The sequence below is a fragment of the Python bivittatus genome, unplaced genomic scaffold (assembly GCF_059951505.1).
Source record: "Python bivittatus isolate LINGU-HERP-01145 unplaced genomic scaffold, Pbiv_v1 ctg000080_np1212, whole genome shotgun sequence".
NCBI classification, from domain to species: Eukaryota; Metazoa; Chordata; class Lepidosauria; order Squamata; family Pythonidae; genus Python; species Python bivittatus.
The window spans coordinates 6224559-6246269 of NW_028277035.1; the positions used below are offsets into that span (position 1 = coordinate 6224559).

General features: G+C 37.1%; 1 protein-coding gene across 2 annotated transcripts in view; it reads right to left on the bottom strand.

Annotated features, from left to right (window-relative positions):
- Positions 1-381: 381 nt before the first annotated feature.
- GAS7 (growth arrest specific 7) overlaps positions 382-21711 on the bottom strand; it is a 152974-nt gene continuing 131644 nt past the window's right edge. For both annotated transcript variants that reach the window (XM_088133437.1, XM_007429524.3), the window contains exons 8-14: positions 19775-19849; positions 17469-17547; positions 15597-15725; positions 14680-14803; positions 12622-12701; positions 10840-10938; positions 382-10443 (exon numbers count right to left, since the gene is read on the bottom strand). In XM_088133437.1, coding sequence (XP_087989563.1) covers positions 10330-10443; positions 10840-10938; positions 12622-12701; positions 14680-14803; positions 15597-15725; positions 17469-17547; positions 19775-19849 — 700 coding nt within the window. In that variant the 3' untranslated portion in view covers positions 382-10329. The remainder of the gene's footprint in view (positions 10444-10839; positions 10939-12621; positions 12702-14679; positions 14804-15596; positions 15726-17468; positions 17548-19774; positions 19850-21711) is intronic.

Below are 21711 nucleotides of genomic sequence, written 5' to 3' on the forward strand. Positions count from 1 at the left end.
TAAATATCAGAAGATCAAAGGGGGTGCCCCGAACTCTGACTAGCAACCAGTAGGTCATGGGAAGATACATTTCCCCCAATAATGAGGAGGATCCCAAATTTATGCCAATTTTAGCCAATCAATTTGTTAATTGCTGTATCTCTGTGTAAGAAACGTGTATAAAATCTTCTTTGGGTGTGATCGGGGTTCTTCTCTGCCTTAAGGGGAGACCCCAGCTGACTATTGGCCTGCTTTCAATAAAACTTTAAAATCTCAGCTGGTGTTTTCGCGTCTGATCTTCTGCTGGACTGAATTCTAATTGGGGAGAGTCAGAAACTCTCAAATTTTGCTAACAATATATGTCACCCTTGGATGAGTTTGACATTGTAAAACGGCCATGGAAGTTGTGTAAGTTTAAAAAAAACAGTTCAGGAAGTAATTTAATGGACTGTACAGTTTATTTTACATGAGATGAGACAAAGCTTTTCAAGTGCATAATACAAACTTGCTAAAATAGGAGGAAAATACAATGTTTATGGAAATGTTTGTACATAAAACAAAAAAAATGTATAGCAAATACTTTCAACATTTAAGGGATAGATCTTTAGCTGGGGTAAATCAGTGCAACTCCATTGACATTAACACACAGGAGACATACCTGAACCGACAACATTTCCCTTGAATCTTAACAAGCATTTACCTCTTCAGCCACAATATTTTAGTGATACAATTGCATGGGACAAAAAAGCCGTATAACAGTGTTCACAATGATTAAAGACTCATTGTTATTATTAATACACAGGGCTTACAGTTGAATTAAGGTTTTAATGTCTAGTTAGCCAAAAATCAGCAGTAAAGTATTATGAAACTCAAAGCCATTACTGCTGGCAAAAGACATTTTATTGTAAAAAAATTAGAAAGTGTTTAGTAAAAGGGTAGAGGATAAAAATACCAGATAGGCAATGCTATTTTATTTTATTTCTTTATAAAAATCTGCTTTGGAGGAGAGCTAATGGCTGGCCAAATCTGTCCTCCCAAGCTCGTATATTTGAAAAACAGTTATGTTGGATAATGAAAATGAATACATTATCTGAATTTGTTTATCCCTATAGCTTGTGTTCAGTCTAAAACATTTGGAAATGCATGTTTGCATAAAAAGGATTGCTCTGATATGAGGGATACATAGCAAATTTAGCTAATTTGGAGAAAAGCAATGAAAAATAGAGATTTTCATGCAAATTGGTTTGAGAAATGAACAAAGTTTTATTTGCCATATTTCAAATGCAACTGACACGTTTAAGCATGATAATGGTTTGTACGAACACTTACATGGAAATAATTTTTACTATACCCAGTGGGAGTAGTAAATGTGCATAGGGTTCAGGTTTTACTAATTGTACTGGGATATAAATTCACTTTGCTAGGTTTTTGATGACAGTCATATTCACTTGCTTGTTTGGCAACACATGTTATTGCTACTATATAGGCATGACTACCACCAAGTACTCAAACACTGAAGATGGTCTTTCATTTTCTTTGCCAGGATTGCTCTGTTTTAGGTTCAAAAGATCTATGTATAGTGATGGCATAACAAAGACTCATGCCACTTTCTATAAATTCCAAAAATCCAAAACGTTTGCTACAATTTATTCAAACTACCTTCCACAAGCTCTCTTTGAAGAAAAAGGTAATAAACAGAATAATTTGAAACAGCATCGGTGTGGATCTAAGATAGCCAAACCTGGAGCTTGCCTGGTTAAGTGTGATGAGAACCAGTTGTAAAAGATGTCAAGGCTCTACACCTGATGCATGTGTGTTTGATAGTCTATTATTGTTAAATCTGTAAAAAAATATTCTATTAAAATTCACAAAGTGGATTTTTACCTCAGAAGTGCAAAATCTCTAAAGTCTCTAAAGTTATAATCCTATTCATCTATATTCAGGAAAAAATAATAGAACATGTTTCTGCACTGACATGAACAGGATTGTATTGGAACAGATCCTTTCAAAACATCCTAACTGGCACCTGAATTTTAGCATAAAACTAATATTTGACTCTATTATAAGAGTATATCAAGATCAATGTAACCACATAGCATAACGTGCTAAGCTATTTTTGTTTTAATCAGGCTTTTTAAAAAAAAACATAAGCCACACAGGTTCACACATAATATTAAGCTGCAGCCGTAATTTTTAAACTACAAACATTGGGTTTCATGGAACACACTAAGCCAAATAAAACAAACAACATTAAAGCTTAGTGTAGGGGTGACAACTTCTAAAAGGACAGGAGCCACAATTCAGGTTAGAGCCTGAAATATTTTGGTCTGTTTTGAGCTATGTATATGTATATTTAATGAGCAGAGGATTCTGGGAAGCAACCACTACCATTCCTATTCTTAAATCTCCTCCAAACAAGAAAAACAGCCCAAATAATTGCACTGAAATTTGGCCACCTTGCTATCCAATTTTAGTGGTACAATCTTAGGGTATTGGGGAGCCCAAGGTCTGCAGATTACCCAACCTTGGCTTAGTGTAATGTGTGAACTCAATAAGAAATTATTGTGCATTGTTCATCAACAGATTTAGCGAGCAAATCATCGTACATGAATAGAGAATGCATTTCAGCACTTGTCCAGCTGGAGGGTTGAAAGGACCAAAGAAAAAAGAAATTAAATACTCTGAGTAGCTGAAGAATTTATGGACATTATGACATAACCAGAAAGCTTTACTGTCTCATACACCTGCAAGAGTCCTGCATGTGGGAATATTAAACTAGCAAGGGAATACCGCTCTTTTATGGCTATTATAGCCTTGCCTTGCTCTTCAGCAAACGATAGTGGCAAACTGCCAAAACATCTTGGAAGATGTTTTACATCCATTTGATTTATGAACATTTTTGTTGACATGCTTAGATGAAAAGCAAGTGAAAGTTACAGAAATATTAAGCAAGAAAATCCACCCTGGCTTGGCAACATGGGATGCATGTGGTGCCATCTCCTGGTACATTGTACAGTGTTCAAGACTATATTTGAGAGCAAACGCTCATCAAATTGCTGAGAATGTTTTGAGAGAGTTGTGCAAATCAGCCATGTTCTATTTCAAAGGATGGTCAATTCAATTTGAATCATCAATTCAATTTAACTTTGCACAAAAGTCCATGGAGCTCTAAAATTGATCCAAAAGCAACTAAAACTGAATTGAATTCTGCAATTCAAAGGGATGATTAGATCCAATTCCCACCTAAGCCTCACATACTCTTCTTTTCCTTCCTGGTGAGATGCAACTGCATGCTATGTCTGTGAAGTTTAAAATCCACTTTGATAAATCCTAGTGGGTTTTATCAAGAGGGCCTTTTATCATCTCTGCACCTTTGAGCTTGTCTCAATATATTTAGCTACCTCTCCAGCTGCTTTCAGCAGAAACACCGCCCATAATAATTCTTTGCTATGCTTTGGCAAAGCATTAGCAAAGCAAGGAATATCCACTGGTGGACAGAAAAAGAGTTCAAGGTATTGGACTACATAAAATTTATTTATTTACACCATTCACATATTCTTATCCATATTATGTACACAAGCACTGGTATTAACCAAGTTCATAACTATATTCCTAAATTATCCTGATAGATGTCTCCTCTCTCCAGATGACTCTGGAAACTATAATTCTGAACAGGAGGGTAAGAATCTCTAATAAAATATTGTCACCCCATTCATCAAACTATTATTTCCAAGGTTCTTTGAAAGAAGTTATGACTTTTAAATTGATATATATTCACTTACAATGTAAATAAACGTGGTGTATAGAAATTTCCCAGTCAAAATATTTGGAAAACAAGCCTTTAATCCCCCTTTTCATATGTGCAAATTGTCTTTAGCTGAATGTTCATCCTGCTGTCAGAAAAAAAGCACAACAGCATTCCCAGAAGATCCTGTTCCACCAGTCTATTTTGAGATTTATAATGTAAGTAACCTTTAAAAATACTTCGACTAGCTTTCTTAGCCAGGGACACTATATTACTGATTGAAAATTGAAAAAAAATGGGTTCATATTAATGTTGCAGTGGAGATTCCTTTAGACATTGCTAAACCAACTCTACCTGCTATTGGAATTATTATCTAAAAAGTCTCAGAAGGCTATTTCAAATGTTAATTTTCCACTGTGGCCATCAGTGACTTGCTTTGTACAATGTGCTATAGTCTTGAGTGATGACAAATCAGAGGCATCACAACACATGCAAAGATATTGATTCTTTGCATATATTGCTCCATGGCCATTAGTATATTAATGGCCCAGCCATCTATTTTCTGAATTCCAAATATCTGATGAATAAATCTATAAGGGAAAAAAAGAATCAGAAAGGATCCTAGTATTGGTGTCTCTCAAACATAACCTTAGGACAATTATTATCATCCTGAATGTGATGGTGGCTATTCTTGGTTATGAGGAGGAAAATCTGTACAAAACAGGGCAACTAATACAGATTTGTCCCTTCCAATTCCTGCAAAAAGGGCAAATAAGGGAAAGCTAATCTGGGTAGTTACTGATGACCATAAATCTCATATAGATATTTACCAAACATTTTCTTTTAACCAATCTGATCGTCAAATTGCTCAAACCAAACTCCTGCACAGGTTAATTGCTTGTGATGTTTTTCTCTTGCATTGCCTTCAGAATGGCTGCTTTTAAAAAAATCAGCTGGCATTGGTCCTATCTGTCACCTTCCTTTCTCCCCATTTTCTTGAAAGATGGAAACTTAAAGTTAGCTTTATGATCGCCTTTCTCTGCCACTTTCACATCCAACCCTGGGTTAGTAACAGAATGCAGAGTCACCATGCCAAAAGAAAGCGGCTGTGATGATAGTTGGGCTACACTGCCCAACTAAGTCTAGGAGAAACTTGCACTTTCTTTAATGGAAAGCAGAAGTTGGCTTTGCCTTCCCATTTCTCCCTAGGCATGGGCTAAGCAGAGCAAAAATGTTTGCTGCATGCAGGGAAATATGATAGAGGAAGATGCACACTGGAAAGATCTAAGAATCTTAATTTGGGCTTCATCCCTGGTGCAGAGAAATGAGGGGAAAGGGAAAGACCTGTACAGAAAATAAACTTTTTCATACTTTATCAGCCTGGGAGGACAATGCCCTTAAAAGCATAAGAAATGGTTCTGAGTTCCTCCAAAGAAGTGTGTCTTACAGCAGGAATTTTAACATGCTGTGTCATTAATTTAACAACAACAAGATTGTTACTTCTTTCCTTCCTTGTGAGCCATGAAGGTTACCTTCTTAAAGATGCCAGCTAGGAAGAATTCAATTCCAATACAGGAGAATGTAATTCTGAATAGCAGGTAGGATTGCACTAAAAAAGGATAAACCTATTTGCTTAGGCTTATTCCTGTACTAAACTAGAAATAATTTAAAGAAACCTATGAGAAAAACATAAATGGAGAAATCGCACATACCCTTGACCTTTCTTCACTGAATTCAGGACTGGAAATTGAGTGTCAAGCCTGCTCAGCCTTACTCACAACAGAGACACAATATTAAAATAAGAAAAGCAGAGGTGTATTGTCACATCATGAAGATCACGAAAGAACAGAACTGAGGTTCCACAACAGAGAATTTGCTGTGGTCAGTAGATTTAACATGGAAGAACCTAACTGCGTGCTCCAGATCTGACTGCATCTGTGACAAATCACACTGACATGTATTGGGAATGAGTTAACTAGTCAGCAAAATAAAACAATACAGATCCCATTGGGGGCAGATGGTACAGGATGAAAGCCCACACAGAACCCAAAATATCACATTCTATTTGGATACAACACAACCTGTGAAGAACATTATCATATATTAAGAGTTTCTCAATTTTCTGAATGCCAATCCTTATATAAAATGCCACTATCTATTTTCAGGACAGAAATAACAATAGGTTCAGGGGACCCTCAAAGTTTGCAAAAGTGCAGTGATATTTTTAGAAAACCTTTGGGAAGGAACCCTCCAACTAGCTCAGTGAGAACAGATGATGCTCAGTGAACATGTAATCATGAAGGGGGGAAAATAGAATGGCATATCCAGAATATTAAACAAGAAGCCCTTCATATTACAACATTGACGTACATTACATTGTTGATCTATGCTTGCATTCATCTATACACTGACACGGAACTAAAAATCTGCCAAACTTCAGATTACTATTTAAGTAATCCAAAAGTGCTTCCTTTGCAAAAATGAAATCCTCTCTTAATAATTTTCTATCATACCTTTTCTCAAGATGCTAGTTAGAATGAAAACTTCACAAAGCATTACAATCTTCCTTGTGAATCTTGAAGAAGAATAAATCAAATCTTGAGCATTGGGAAGTTTTTAAAGAATGGGAGCTATGTAATTAAGAGAGATTAAGCAGCTAGAAACCACATTAAACAAAATCAAGTTGTAAATGTCTGGCTAATCTGATGGACATCCAAGCTAAATATGGACCGATATAAACATTCCATAAAGCAAAAGGCACAAAGTACACTTGCAAATCATCCCACAATTGTAGGTCATACCAAAATGTCATGTAGAAAGAATGCAGTAAGTAATATTTGCGAAGAAAAAAAAAATCCAGTGACAGATCCACTGGAATGTAAAAGGGTCACAGCAGGCATATTAAAAAGGCAGTGAGGCGCTGAGTTTCAAAAACAGAGAGAGAGACTCATAAGCTTGGCATGCTAATCCTCTTCTCCCTTTGAATTTCTAATATATGGCTTTCTCGTTCTACATTTTGCAGCCAAGAAAGTCTAGATGTAGAGATATCACTAGACCAAATCACAAGTCAGGAAGCATCTACGTAACTGAGCAGTGGAATGTTCCAAAGAGCCAGCTGAAGAGGAAATATGCAGGTTTCACCCACAGCTGCTTTAGGTGGTGAAAGAGAACTTCAACTAAAGCATCCAAGTGAGTTCTATCTTGTCCTAGGAAAAAGAAATGGAAGAAGAATACTAAAGGCAGCACTGGTGATTTGAGTGGGATGGGCCAAATAAATTTGACAGCTCAATATTTCTGAAGAAGCTGGTGAAAAGACTTCTACCAAGCCAGAACAATGTGGAAGAAAGTAATTGCTGATTACTTTCCCTCAAATTCTTAGGGCATAACTAATGGACCCCAAAAGACAGAAGTTGTAAGTAAATCAACAATTGAGACCTTGCTCTTTCACTATGATCCCTGGTTACAATTATCATGGCCATACAGGAGTGACTACATGAGTGACACAAATGGTATGTGGTTGCTGTCTGAGGTGTGCAACTTCCATCAGACTGAGGGCACACTGAGCTTTGCATGACATGTTGAGGGCTGAACTAAAAAAACAAAAAAACAAAAACAAAAACAAAAAAAACCCTGAGACCGTGGTGGCTTGAGAAGTGTTAAGTGGTGAAATTAGCATCTTAAGCAACTGCAAGGCAACTGTGTTAGTATCTTAAGCAACTGCATTCATTTTGCCCCTTAAAACGTCAAGCCCCCAAAAGACACCCAAAAAGGTTCCAATCTTTTTGCCCCAACCCACTTTTGGGGTTCCTGGGGAGCATAAAAGGGATGCTGGTGAGCAATACGCATTTTCATCCTTCATATAAAATAATAATGTTTTAAAAGAAATGTAGAACTTGAAAGAGAAGACATAGATTGTCAGAATTTAGTCAGGGAAATACACTGTATTGTTTGAAATAATCACAGCAAGAGACCTATGAATCTGTTTACAATCTTCTGCAAAATCTTGGGGAGTTTTCTGTAATCAAACCACATTTTGCTATCACCAGTCCCTGGAGTTTCAATGAAAGCAGAGAAAAGCACAGTAATGGGTAAGATAATGATGAGAGATGTAGGTATAAGAAAAAGGAGACAATTGTTAGTTGATAGCAAGCAGCAAACACATGAAAACCAAATGATCCAGGCAGTGTCTCACATTTGCAATTAAGGTGCTTTGAATACTTTTTTATCTAGAAAAATAAGATAAAGATATTTTAAATTCAATCCAATTAAAGTGGAGTCCTTAGAATATAATTTGGAAAGGGCAGGCAATTTTGGTAATTTGCTGTGAGCAGTTTCTTTTATATTGCTTGATGACTGTGAAGAAATTTGGAGTGAAATGTACAAAGAACTGCAGTCCATTTTATCAAGAGAATATACAAACAGTGTCAAGTATGAAAAACAGAAAAAGCCCAAAAAATCAATGGGCAACGACTGAAGGAAGCTCTGAAAACCATCAGCTACAGAAAGGATGCAAAGAATACAGAAATATCACAAGCTTCAAAACAGGAAAGGAACTAAATAGATGTCTTAGAAATTCTTTTTATGTTGTTTTCTGTCCAGGCCTTAATTTACCCACACATACCAGCAGGATAAATTGTACTTTTTGCAAATCTTGACAGTCAGCTTCTTGGGAAAAAGACAAATTATATTTCTTATTATAAACCTGTGATGACACTAGAAATGGAAAAAGGGGATTTCATTGGTAGCAAAAAGCAAGCCAAAAGGCCAAAAAACAAAACCCCCAAAAAACGAAAATCAAATGAAGGCACATTTGAGCTGTAACTAACTGGAATAGCTTGTGTGATCGTTTTCTTCATATTTAACAATGTAAGCATCAAATAATCAAGCAAAACAATGCCATCTTTCACCCCCAACCTCCTCCCATAAGATTTTCGAGTTCAAGAGGCTCAGGTTATCTATATTACTTCTCTGTAGTTTAAGTTAAAATCATTACTTTGAAAATAGAAAGGGCAAGAGTTATAGTGCTGATGGGAAGTCTGGTCAAAGAACTGACAAATGCATTCCAGAAAAAAAAAATGATTTAGGAAATAAAGAAATGAAGAGTAGATGTTTATGACACATGTTCAAACAAAATACTTGGCAGTACAAAAAATTAAAGCTCTGATACTTGAAGCAAATATTTGTGCTATACAAACACCATTGCAAGACAAATGAAAAAAGGAGAACGAAGAACAGGATGGTTTCCCCTCAGCAGTTTCTCAAATACAGGAGCTCAGGATAAATTGGTAAGGCCTTGTAGTACCGTCATAAATAGCTGCACTTCTGAAAATATCTAGCAGTATAATGCATCTTTGGCTGGATTTCATATAGTCACTTCTTAACTCACTTGTGCTGATTTTTGGCCATCTGATAGCTTTGCAATGGGACTTAATATGGCCTGAACTCCGTTATAAAATAAAACACTTTTTAAAATAGCTGCCAGAGTGTGGGAACTCAAGAGCCAAAGGCATGCAAAATCTTCCCCCAAACCCAAGTTCCACTTGAATTTTGCTGGGTCATCCATCCAGAGATCTTTGTGACATGAGCACAAAATCGGTTATCAGGGAAGACATATTGGCTAGGAAGGTCCTGGCCTCTAATAGTTTCATGTAGGTTATTTGGCAGATTGAGATACACTTTGAATTCGGTTTCTTACAGTCTTCCAAAGACTCTTGAAGCACACCTGATGGGAGGCATCTGGGCCTCGAGAGTGCTCTTTTTCTATTGGGGGTCAATGGTTCCAATTCTCTGATCGTTTCTGCAGATCCTGGAGAAGTCAACAAGATCACAAGTAGCTTGAGGACTGCAGCCAGTAAGTAGTACCTGAGAGACAGTGTAAAAGAGGGCCAACCCAAGCGGTTTTCTTTGGGTCCATTGTCTCCTGACCCATGGCCTCATTTTCTTTACCTGAAAAAGCCTTTTCACTGTAGCCTTGCAATAGCATTTGTAGTTATAGGAGACAATGGTTGTTAAAACATAATACTCTACAGATATTATCCTCACAACATCCCTGTGAGGTAGGTAAGCATTACGAAATCCATTTCATAAAGTGTAGATGGGAGAGAAGGAAGGGGGTTAAAACCATCTCCCCACTCCCACCTAATTCGGTGGGAAAGTTCAGGAGGACCTCTCTGCTTCCAGAGTCACATTCAAACTCATCCGTCCATATGTTTGGCACAGCCTTATTGTGTCTTAACATTACAGTACAAAACAGAGCATCATGCAAGGGGAGTAGCACAAAATAGATAATCACAGAATAGCAAAATTCTTTTTGTACCAGCAAACAGACCCAGCAATTGATCATGGGAGTGGCACGTGCTTGGCTGCTATGAGCCTGTTTCAAAAAGAAGGAAAAAGAGTAGCTTCTCAACCCTGGAATGTTGGATGTTTAAGGCATAGCACTATAGGAATGGAATAATGATCAAACATGACAGAAATAGTCCTTACAGACAATAATAAATAGTTACGGAAGCTGACAGTGGAACATCTCTCCTGTTCCTCCTCTTGAAGCTTTAGGGAATTCCCTCGAACTTGGTGGAGCCAAAAGCCCACCTGGTCACAGAAGTCTATATTTCCATATCCACAGGTCTGATGTTACCGGTTTTATGTTCTTTTACCCACAGTTCTCTATCTTTGGCTGGGTCCACTTTCTGAAGCAACTGATCCACGGGTTCCACTGTCTGAAAAGCACAAGAGCCACACACCATTATTTTCCAATATCTACAAATGGATGCCTGGTAGATGTTACAGTTTAACTGCGCCCATATATTTTTCTTCTTCAATATGCAGGCTCTTTTATGCTCTGTCATGTTTAACTCTACAGAATTAGCGATTATAAATACCCACTTCCAATATGGGTCTTGAATCCTAACCTTATACTATCAAGAATCCCATTTCAAGAGTTCCAAGCCACTGACTCTGACTCAAATTAAACAGTACTTGTTAAGAGAGCCAAGTCATCTGTAATTGTACAGTCATATGCACTAGAAGGCAAAGGACTCTACATAACTCTTCAGATTCATATAGAGCTTGCGGAAGCACTGCGGCAGAAAGGATTCAAAGCTAAGCAGACTCACACTTTGGTTGAACATGTCTGTCTCGTGTCGTAACTGCGTATATTGGCAAAGGTGCTGCCGAATCATTTCCACCCTCTCTACTTCTAGCCTCTCAAGTTCCTGAAATAAAAGAATGAAACATCTTCATTAATGGATATGAAATAAAGCCCTACCATTGTGAATCAAATATAAAGTGAATTTTTTCTTTTTTAATCTCTTTTGGTAATTTGTGATTGCTCCCTAAAGCAGGGGTGAACAATCCACAGATAATGGACACTTTTTTGGTCCTTGTTGCTCCTCAAGATCATGCCGTCAAAATTTGATGGCAAACCAGGCTAGGTGTCATTGTTCATTAAACAAATAAAATAAAACCAGAAATAGAACATCACATTCTTTGATAGGTTTAATCCCTTAACATATCTGTTTTACTGAACCCTCCAAGCCCATAACAGTGCAAGCAAAACAAATAAAAATTTCTCACTATGCTGCACTACTGTGCCCCCCTTGAAAAATCAATCAATCAATCAATCAATCAATCAATCAATCTCTCTCTCCTTCCTTCCTGCCCTCCCTCCCTCCCTCCCTCATTTGAGACTGATTAACATGATAAAATAACCCCTACTGGAAAGTTATGCATCTGATAAGTTTTAAGAAGATCCACACACACACACACCCGCCACTTCAAATATAATTCATGCTTCTGACATGAGTGGACAGATAAATGTTTTCCCAAAGATTGTAAACTTGAAGATAGGAGTATATGTGCTAAATAAATCAATAATATGGAAAACAACTTGACCTTTTTGTGTGTGTGTGTCCCTTCGAGTCAGCTTTTTGATTCCTGGCAACAGCCTGGAATAGTCCCTGCAGTTTTCTTGGCAAGGTTTTTCAAAAGTGGTTTGCCCTTGCCTTCCTGGTAGGGCTGAGAGAGAGTGACTGACCCAAGGTCACCCAGCTGGATTTGTATCTCAGGCAGGACTAGAACTCACAGTCTCTAGCCTGGTGCCTTAACCGCTACACCAAACTGGCTCTGATCTATTTTATCATGTATTTATTTAGCATGCTATCCCACTGGCTACCACTATGCCTCAGCAGCTTTTAATAAAATAAAAAAAAAATTAAAATTGAGTTAAAAACAGTTAAAATAGCAATTAAAACAAGTTAATTGAAAATTTTAATCATCATTTTACTCTATGTGAAACTCTATAGGAAGTTAAAACTATATGAAAATATTGTCTTTTTAAAGGCATTTTTAAAAGCTAATAAAGATGCTGGGCCCTCAACACTGCAGGCCATGCTGGTTAGCAACCAAGAAGGCTTAATCTTGATTTAGCACCAGACAAGCTCACAGCAACTGTAGACAAACCTCCTCAGGTGATCTCTGTAAGCATGGAGGTTCATATAGGAAGAGGCAGGAGATCTACATACTGACATGACATGGAGCAGGTTCTTGTCCCAACCATCAAAAGCTTATGATGCACAGAGAAGGCTAGGAAATGTGAAGGGTAATGATACAGGCTGTGGGGCAGATTGTTGAACATGTAATATAAACATGTAATATAAGGTCATTTTGGGACTGCTGGTTCCAAAAGTAGCCTCATTTCTTTTTTAAAGATAATTTTAGTCTAAGAAAAGGAGAACCCACGGCTGTAACTTTGAGCAAAAATTCAGGAACAGGGATTTCAGAGTTGGAAACATTGATATATATATAAAATGGGTTGATATTTGTAACTCTACTCAAGATGGAAAAAAAACCCTTACTTCTGAAATATGTACTGTATAATGAAGCCAAATTTAACTTACCAGAGAGGTGGTTACCATTTCTTCAAACCATTTTGACTGAGCTTGGTTATACAAATCCACACAACGCATGAGATCATCTCCTACAAAAAAAAAATCCCCAAACCACCATGTGAGTTCTTCTTGTAATTCATCCACCTACCCAAAGGACACTTTAGCATTACTAACAGTGCTCCTATGATTTCCTTTTTCCATCTTTCCTGGGGTTGTACTGCAGCTGTGCAAGGCAACTGCACTATCCTGGTGAAAGAGGCTGCTGCTTTAAGGAAATGCTACGTGACAAGACAGATGTTACATAACCACCCCCATGCATACCAACACACTGTTCTGCCTTTGAATAAGAAGCACTGCACTGCACAGCCCTAGTAGCTAATTCAAATTAATTAAGAAGAAAGCAAAAATGAATCTCTTCATCCTTAGCAGAAGTGAGAAAGTTATTAAGAAACATATTGCAGATTCAGCTGGCTGGTCAGTATGCCTCATTAACTTCATATTAAGAATGTTTAAGAGAAGATGAAGAAACAAACTTCAATTCCCTCACTCCCTACCCTTTTTCCCCTCCAAGAGGATCTCCCTTGGAATCCCTGGCCCTAAAATGATGAAAAGCAATATTTGACTACGAATGGAAAAATATTATTCCCTTCCTTTGGAAATTCCAGTGTACAAATTACATCCTAAAGTTTACTGATCAAATTATATGTTTCAAAGAATCCTCAGGTGAACAGAGCAGATCCAACTTCTACATGGAAGTTGAATATGACATCTTTCTGCAATTTGATTGCATACTAACTATTTGTGTGCAGTGGTTTACTAATTCAAAATAAGAAAACAGTCAGTCAGTAATTTATAACACCTTCTTGGGCAGAAATAGTAACTTCCAAACATTTCCTGTAGCCAACTAAAAGTCCTTCTATTCTCGCTTTTGGATTTTTTCCCCTACTCTTCCTTGCAAAATTACACATAAATAGTAAGGATGTGTTCAGATTTGCAGAAAGATGTCCTGTTTCAATCCGTACCTCAACCATGTACAGGTTGTGTCAGCTTCTGTTCACTTCAGGATTCAACAAAACATACAATTTGACCAGCAGTAACTAAACTTTGCATGTAAATGTAAACAGAGGCACATGTCAGAAAACAAAATGGGAGGAAAATTTTACTGAGAGTAGATGAATCTTCACTCAGGTTTGCATATTGGCAATTTTGCCACTTGAAAAAACACACTTTTCAGTGGCTTTTGTATGCTTGTCTCTCTCTAACCCAGCAATTCAATGAGTCACAAATACTCCACTCAAACAGAGCAGTATATTAATTGAGTTTAAATACATATGTTTTATAGCAAAGTTGACTTAGGTGGTAATTTGAATATCTCTCCTGCCATCTACTGTACAATGCAACCAGTATAAAGTTTTTATAAAAGCAAATATAAGTAATTTTAAACTGAAACATGTAAAGGCTAGCTCCAATTCTGTTTGTCACATGGTCAAAATAAATACATAAAAAGAAAAGACCCTAAATCTTTATGGTATCAAAAATGCTCACATTATTCAATTAATTGACCAGTTTTAAGAAGTATCGGCAATGACATCCATTGGGCTTGCCTTTTGCAGCTGGTGTTCTCCAAGTATGTTGGGCTTGGAGAGTCTCAGATCCTAGCTGATAGGACCAAGGCCTTGCTGTCTGGGAGTATAAGGTGAAGATTGTGCTGGACTCATGTCCTGTAATACTGGCCACTTTTCCTTAATTTCCTTACATACATGTTAAAAGTGAAAACATAGAATAGTAATCATGGTCTTTGTTAAAGAAAAATAACCTAAATCCTGGAACCTATCAACAGAGCCAGAAGGTCCAAACTGATAGAGCAAGTCTGCTTTATCATCAAACAAAATGCTAATAAAAAGTTAAAGCATGCAGTTTTGATCAATGCCAAAAAGAAGAATCACGCTCTTCTTCCTAGCTAAAATAATAGCAGGTTATATTATACCCAATTTTCCCTTTGACATTCAAATTTTCTTTTTTCCATTTCTTTTTACCACACAATAACCTCATTCTACATACACTCACCAGCTTGAGTAGACTTCCGCCTGGCCTTTTTAATTTCCTCTTCTGTCTTGTTGCTCAGTTTTATCTCCAACTGCTGTGTTTTCATCTCTAAATCCTTTTGCCTCTCTGTTAATGCTTTTCGAGCCTTGAAACAAACCAATAGTCATAAATTTCTCCACAGAAAGAAATATCTATCTGCCTTTTCCTTTCCGTAAGATTTATCACTGCAAAAATGGAACATGTGCTGTTGCTGGATGACTTCTGCAGCTAGGACATCAACAAAATGCACAAGTGCATTATCTCCTGGCTGAGACCTTGAGCACCATAGTTTAACTATAACTATTAGGTAACAAAGTACCACCAATGTCTGAAAAATGGCGTACAAGTAGGCAGTATCTATGTGACACTATTCTTGGGAAACCATCCTATTTTATTAGACAACTTAAAACATTGCTGCATAGATTATATTAACCTTCCGCAAAGTGGTGCCTTTCAGGCAGGGCTGACCCAGGACCTTCTGCTGGCCAAAGCAAATAACAAAATGGTACATCCACTCATTTCATTTATCATAGTTGACCAAACTAGTAATTAAACATATTCAGTATTGCTTATAGGGCAGCATCTAGAACAGACTAGGCAGTGTGGCACAAATAATCTTGCCCTCCAATCTCTATTCTGGCACTTTCTCTGCTTCCCAGGGTAACTGTGTCATTCTTTCTACTAGTATGGCCAGCCACACCATTTGTAGTGTTGGTTTACAACCTGAAAAACCATCTTCTTACAATCAAGGAGATGGGAGATTACGTCTGGAAGGGAAAGCTAGACTACACACTGTATTTTTTCAGATACAGATCTCTCTCTCTCTCTCTCTCTTTCTCTCTCTATCGCAAGCTTTTGAACATGCATACTAGGTTCTCTTACATATGAGAAATTCTCACCTTTTCCACTGCTGCATACCTACTAACCAACTGTTTCCGCAAATCAGCAATATGATGGTCATACTTTTTCATGTCTTTCTTGAAGTTTTCGCGGAAGTTGAGCAGAGGTTTTTCCACTTCAGCCTGGAGCTGGCATAAAGGAGGAAAAAGAGAAATTTAGTTTAAGAAGTTTTAGATGCCAGGAACTCGGGGGTGGAAGAGAAATACTTTGATTTAGAGTGACAGAAATGGGAGGAATACTTTCTTCCATTTTGAATTTTAGCTCCAATTAGTTTCTCTCCATTGTGGGACAGCAATTAGCTTTTAGTGATCTTGGCTAAAAGCTAATCTCAGTGAGTCAGACTGGTTGGTATTTGAAAACTAGGAAATCCCAGTAATATGAACTAGAGAGGAGTAAAAACAAACAAACAAAAAAACCCAGCCCAAACTATTTCTATATTACTGTCATGAAAACTACATGGACAGGTGCCTGAAATTACCAGGAGTTGAAGTTAAGCTGAAGGAGAGGAAGAGGTACACATTTTAATCTGGAAAATGCTGAAGAAAGTGCAGGAAAGGGAGAAAAAAGGTAAGCAATATAATCATGGATTTCTCTATCATATCTGTTTTGATCCTCAGATATAATCTGAGTGAAGCAAACACTTCAAATCAGGAGAGGAAAAAAGATTCCTGAAGATTTCCAAGCAGCTGCCATTTCCATAATGAGAGATGTCTGAATTGTCTGTCTTTATATGTGTTGTGGGGGTGGGGGAAGGGATAACAAATTCTAAAACCAAAAATGAGCCTTTAGGATACTGTTCTTTTGATTCCTGCCACTTAGCATAGACCATTCTAAAAATTCAGCATTTCACATAGGAATCAGTTATTTTCTTAACTGTAGCTTATCTACAATCAAAATTGAATCAATACGTTTATTTAGGGCTTAGTCCAAATATCATCCAATTACATAAACTATCCAAGATTGCAATCTTGTACATTATGGTGAAAACAGAAGAGGTCACTTACCCAATAACTGGCCAGTTCTTACTACTACTGCTACTACCACTATTACTATTATTATTAATACCTCTACCACCACTAGGATATTAGTTTTGGAACAAGACTGAAGAAATGATATTGTCCAGTCAGTGATAAACATTACCACATGCTTAAATTTATTCTATCACAACCAATAACTCCTGGGAATACCTTAATTTGTCTAGATCAGGAATGAACAACTTGCAGCTGTAGGAACTCATGTGCTAATTTTACGCCGCTCTTAGCTTAATTTCAAACTCCCAAATGCAAGAGATCAGTAAGGCCTCTGGCAATAACTATCTGTCCCTTTTTCCTGCTCGGGAGCAAGCAAAAGAGGGGTCAGGAAGTTAAAAAAAAATGGGTTGCTAGAGAATGGATGTTTCCCTCCCATTACTTGTTTCAAAGAGAATGTGACCCTCAACAGAAAAAAGATTCCCTGCCCCTGGTACTGTATAGATCACACCCAGAGTCTGCTTATAGCGTTTAATTAGAAAACCATGGCAGAACTCTAGAGCACATGCTTGGACACAGAAGGTCCCAAGTCCAAACTCTGGCGTCATCACAGGAAAGATGGAAAAAGCAATTAATGTGAAAGGTCTTGGTTAAAGAGCCACTGCCAGTTAGAATACACCTATTACCAAGATGGGCAAATAGTATAAGATAGCTTCCCATGTTCCAGCGTGGGGGCCATAGCAAGCATTTGCCTAAATAGCTTTCTTCTTTTTCTCCGGAGTCATATTTGCCCATAATGATCCCACAAAGTACTGTAACTTTTATGCAATGTCATTTTCAATAGAACATTTTCAAAGAATGAAACCAGCTGATCTCAGGATCATAAAAAACACAATTTAATACCTTAGAGGAGAATTTAAGATGAACCTCTGCCTCATCAGCCATGCTTTTTTTCAGTTGAGACCAGGATTCACCGAGTGTCCTGCAATGCATAGCATAGTACAACATCTGGTTAATCAGAAATGCACTTCTCCATTAGGATCTGAAACTCATTATATCTAATAGGAGGAGCTTTCCATGTTCTGAATGTAGTGGGAAGTACTGCTTTCCAGAGCATGGGTCCAAAGCACAAAATTTAACATTACTCTCCATAATTTCTCTCTCTTATACTCCTAATTCAGGGAAGTCATGATCATGCATATCTTTAGAAAATTCTCACCCAACCCTCAGTATTAATAAATTAATCTCACAATATTAGGCTTAAAATTAACATTTATTTCAAATAAATCATCACCTTTTCTGTGTTCTTAGTTATAGATTTAGCAGAGGAAACTAATGACTCCTGAAATGACTCCTGACAGGCGATTTGTGTGAATAAAAGTACCAAAAGTTAAATCTAACATGGGCTTAAGCAGGTCATGTGAATTAGCTATAAAATGTTAATTAACTCCAGAGAATTTCTCTATAAAACTCCTTTACATTTAGGCTTGAGGATTCCTTACAGGGATGGTCCTTAATTGTTTTAACTAAAGAGTGTGTTTTGTTTTGTTTTTCTTTTTGGTACAATCATATACAAAATTTGAAAATGTAAAATGATTGAAAATAAATCACAAAAAACACAGGAACTTAATTTGCTCTGATAACTGAAAAGAAACTAGACTTTTAAACTTTATTAAATTTGTTAAATGAACTTTTAGATCCCCTAAGCATGAGGGTCTATAAACTTGTGACCACTGATCTAGTATAATTCAGCAGCTAATAATAGAAGTTACAAATCTATGGAATCAAACTTCACCTGTCTTATGAACATATCATAAACATACCAAGCAAGAGTTTAGCATATCTGGGACATGCATTATAATATTTAGCAAGTTACTGATGCTTTGAACACATGTAAGCACACACATATCCATCCCACCCGGGACATTCTTTTTTTGAACTATTACCATCTGGCAGATGGTACAGGATAATGAAAACAAGGACAAATAGGCTGAAGAATAGCTTTTATCTCAGAGCTGCAACTCTACTGAACTCTACTGCATAGTGCAATATTAATGTAACATCAGGGTTGTGCAATGGTGAATAGAATGTGAAGGATGTGTGTTTTTTATTCTATGGTTTTTATATTTATAAGGTGCACTGGGGATGGCATTTAATTTCATTGTACGAGGTACAATGACAATAAAGTTTAATAATAATAATAATAACAACATATGCATACAGAGAGAGAGATGCTAAGTATGATAACTATATTAAGAATATGAAACCAAGTTCTAGCCATGGAGTGAACATAGATTCTGCTGGTCATACACACACAAGAGATGGACAATTCAGGAGAAATATTTCTATAGGCTCTTGTGATTACTTCACAAAAACATCTTTATTACAACATGCAGAGCAGGTCATGTTCGGAAGCCACCAGAAAACAAGCAGATCTAGATCTGGCCTGTTGCCTGAATGGGAAATCACATGGAGAATCTAGGCACCACTTTCAGCAATATCATGAAAAGAAAGATAGGATGTAAGTGAAAAATGCATTTCATCCGGCTTTCTCTACAATTTTCTCCTAACATTTCTAAACAAGAGCTAAGCGTAATCTACAAATTTTGAAACGTAAAGAGCCTTACTGGTGTGTAAGCTATATACTATAGTTTGCCAGTATCTGAAAACTACGATGACAAATTATGTTCACAGATATTAGAGTAATGTCCTTCTGTAATGGTCCCCACTGAGGAGGGATGTGTGTGTGGCTATTCCATCTGTGGCTGTTGTAAAGGATTTGAAAAAACATTCTGTTCTCTCTGTATTTATATGAACATTTTTTTATGGGACTTGCTGTTAATGTGCACTCTGAAATTACACTTACGGTAATTGTAATTGTAATTGTAATTGTAATTGTAATTGTATTGTAATTTATTTTAAAAGTTGATTGAGAAAGATCTAATGGTTTGACCAGATTACTGTACAAAGAGTCACTTTTGGCCCAGTAGGTGTCTTATTTCAATATCAGTGGATATGACAACCTTATAAACACAACATTTCACAAGAAACCAACCAACCAATTAAATATCTGTGCCAGTTCAATTCTTCCTTCATCTGCGGGTTTCCTAAGGAAGACACCAGACAAGGTGAATCTCCTAACAAAGCCACCAATTTTAGAGAAGCCTGTAATCTGACTGGCAATCAGAATAGCAAGAATACACATTTACCCTTCTTCCTGGGCAGCCAGAGAGTTCTGGGATAGTTTAGACAAATTCTTGGCATATTCTTCTTCAATTTTTATTCTGAAGAAAAAAAAAACACCAGTGACATCAGCCAGAAGCTATTATTTATTAGAAATGTAATTTGTGATTATAATAAAATGCAGCATGTTTAGCAACTCACTTCTGGGTATAGTTTTACCCACAATGTTTGCCAAGTAGATTAATGATAATTTAATACTTTCACTAAGCTCATGGACTATAATCACAATCCTATGTGCTTCTGTTAGTGGTAATTGTTCTGCAGTTGGTAAGGCAGTGTCATCTGAGAAAGAGGGATAAATAGAATGACTCTTTCTTAAATTAGTATACAAGACTTGTATTTACCCACTTCTTTCCAAAAGCTTCCACTGATACTTGTCTGTAAAAAAAAAGCCCTTTATGATAGCATCCACAAGGAACGAACAAAGAGCGAAGCAAACTTAGATTTACAAGGTCCAGCAAGTACAACCAGATTTCAAGCTAAAGAACATTTCTTGTGCTCTGAAGAGCGAAGGCGATTTGTTGATGCCCACATTTTGTCAAAGGAATGCTAAATAGTTTTTATACTTATAAGCTTCCATTGGGTCATGAGAGCATTTCTCTATTAATTCACCAAGGCATAATTGTAGGAAATGAACTGAACCAGTGCTTTCATTTTTCTCCGATCAGACAGACAAGTCCATTCATGGAACATAATGTTCCAATTGCCAGTTGCAAGTTCTAGAGAAGTAACTCTCCCTCCTGTTATTATTTGGAAAATGATTTATAAGAATGCTCTTTTTTAAAGAAAAATTATAAATAATGAGCAGCTATAAATAATAACTGTTTATCTTTCTCTCTTGGTTTATCTTTCCATGTCACACAGACGTTTTAAGTTATTTAAACTACCAGAGCTAATGTGTGCATTTGGGTGGAGGGAAGAGAGATTTCTGAGATATGTCAAAATCAGCAAGAAGCATGACTCATCTGGACTCAAAATGAACTCAAGCAAATTGTACTCCTCTTTCTGTAGCAAATATTAAAATGGATCCTTAGTCATTATAAGCGCTGTTTTCATATTAAACAACCACCTGAGGAAACTTAGCACTTGCTGGCTTTTAATCCACCCAGCTTGGAGTAATGATGTTGCGAAACCCAGAGCTCCTGCAACTGAAATTCCTACCAAGGAAGGAGTGGATGATGATTTTTGCCAACTCCTTCCCTCCCTCTACTGCAATTGTTACACTGTCTGAAAATCAGCTGCAACAGACTAGGGAAGGGGAACCCTTCAAAACAGTATGAGGGGGGTGGATATGATTAATTGAACGGGAGAATGGAATTTTCTTAAGAATCCCTATTTATAAGAATTAGCATATTTCTCTTGATACAAACTTTTGACTATTGATGTTTTGCTACATAGAAAAACTTTTGCTTGTTTTCTCACTGTAGATACTTTTCTGTACAGGTAGTCCTCGACTTATGACCACAAGAGGGAAAATGTTGTTAAGCAGTGTGGTCATTAAGTGAGGCATCATGCGACTGCACCTGATTTTATGACATTTTTGCGGCAGTCGTTATAGGAATCACTGCAGTTGTTAAGTAAATCACGGGGTTGTTAAGTGAATTATGCAGTTCCCCATTGATTTTGTGTGTTGGAAGCCGGCTGGGAAGGTTGAAAATGGTGATCACATGACCCCAGGATGCTGCAACCATTATAAATACATGCCAGTTACCAAGCACCCAAATTCTGATCACATGACTGAGGGGATGCTGTGCTGGTTGTAAATGTGAGGACCAGTTGTAAGTTATTTCTTCAGCACTGTCATAACTTCAAATGGTCACTAAACGAATGGCCATAAGTTGGGGACTACCTGTATATAAAATGAGAGGGTGGAAGCGAGAAGATATTTCTCTACAAGAACATT